Source organism: Phaethon lepturus, unplaced genomic scaffold (genome assembly GCF_000687285.1).
Source record: "Phaethon lepturus isolate BGI_N335 unplaced genomic scaffold, ASM68728v1 scaffold24786, whole genome shotgun sequence".
In the NCBI taxonomy this organism is placed as follows: Eukaryota; Metazoa; Chordata; class Aves; order Phaethontiformes; family Phaethontidae; genus Phaethon; species Phaethon lepturus.
Window position 1 is genome coordinate 8,249 of NW_010545941.1, and position 625 is coordinate 8,873.

General features: G+C 64.0%; 1 protein-coding gene across 1 annotated transcript in view; it reads left to right on the top strand.

Annotated features, from left to right (window-relative positions):
• The window catches only part of CNNM4 (cyclin and CBS domain divalent metal cation transport mediator 4), a gene marked incomplete at its 5' end in the record, with an annotated part of 8,593 nt that extends 8,240 nt beyond the window's left edge, over positions 1-353 (top strand). The window contains 2 exons of the mRNA XM_010289141.1: positions 1-50; positions 144-353. Coding sequence (XP_010287443.1) covers positions 1-50; positions 144-353 — 260 coding nt within the window. The remainder of the gene's footprint in view (positions 51-143) is intronic.
• Positions 354-625: the final 272 nt, after the last annotated feature.

Below are 625 nucleotides of genomic sequence, written 5' to 3' on the forward strand. Positions count from 1 at the left end.
ACGTGGCCGACTTCAGCGTCCGCGCCCTCACCGATCTCCAGTTCGTCAAGGTGAGACGGGTGCCCGCCGGCACAGGGATGGGGCCACTGCTGGCAGGGTCCAGCACCGCCCCTCACACCACTCCCCTTTTTTCCCCGGCACAGATCACGCGGCAGGAATACCAGAACGGCCTGATGGCCTCCCGCATGGACAGTTGTCCCCAGTCCCCTGACAGCAACACCCCTAAACCGGACGCCGGTTTACCAGAGAAACCAGAACCCTCCACCACTGCCGATGAGACCACCAGTCTCCTGAATGAGAGGAACTGCCTGAGCCGCCGGAGCAACCACAGCCCCCTGGAAAACTCCATCTGACCCCGGCCCCGCCGGCACGCGCCAGGAGGGACGTCGCGTGCCCGTTTTAGGGACCCTTTCCCCAGTAGGAAACGCTCGGCGTGTCCTCGGTGACGCCGCGCCGCGTGCCGCGATCACCGGAGAAGCCCGGTTGAGCTGGAGGAGGTGGCGGTGGCGCAGTGGGAAACGGAGCCGGGATTTGCTGCTGCTTTCCAGACTGGCTTATTTTTAATTAATTTAAACGGATGATGGTGGAGACGGCACAACTCTCTGCCGGCCGCCCCGCCGACGGC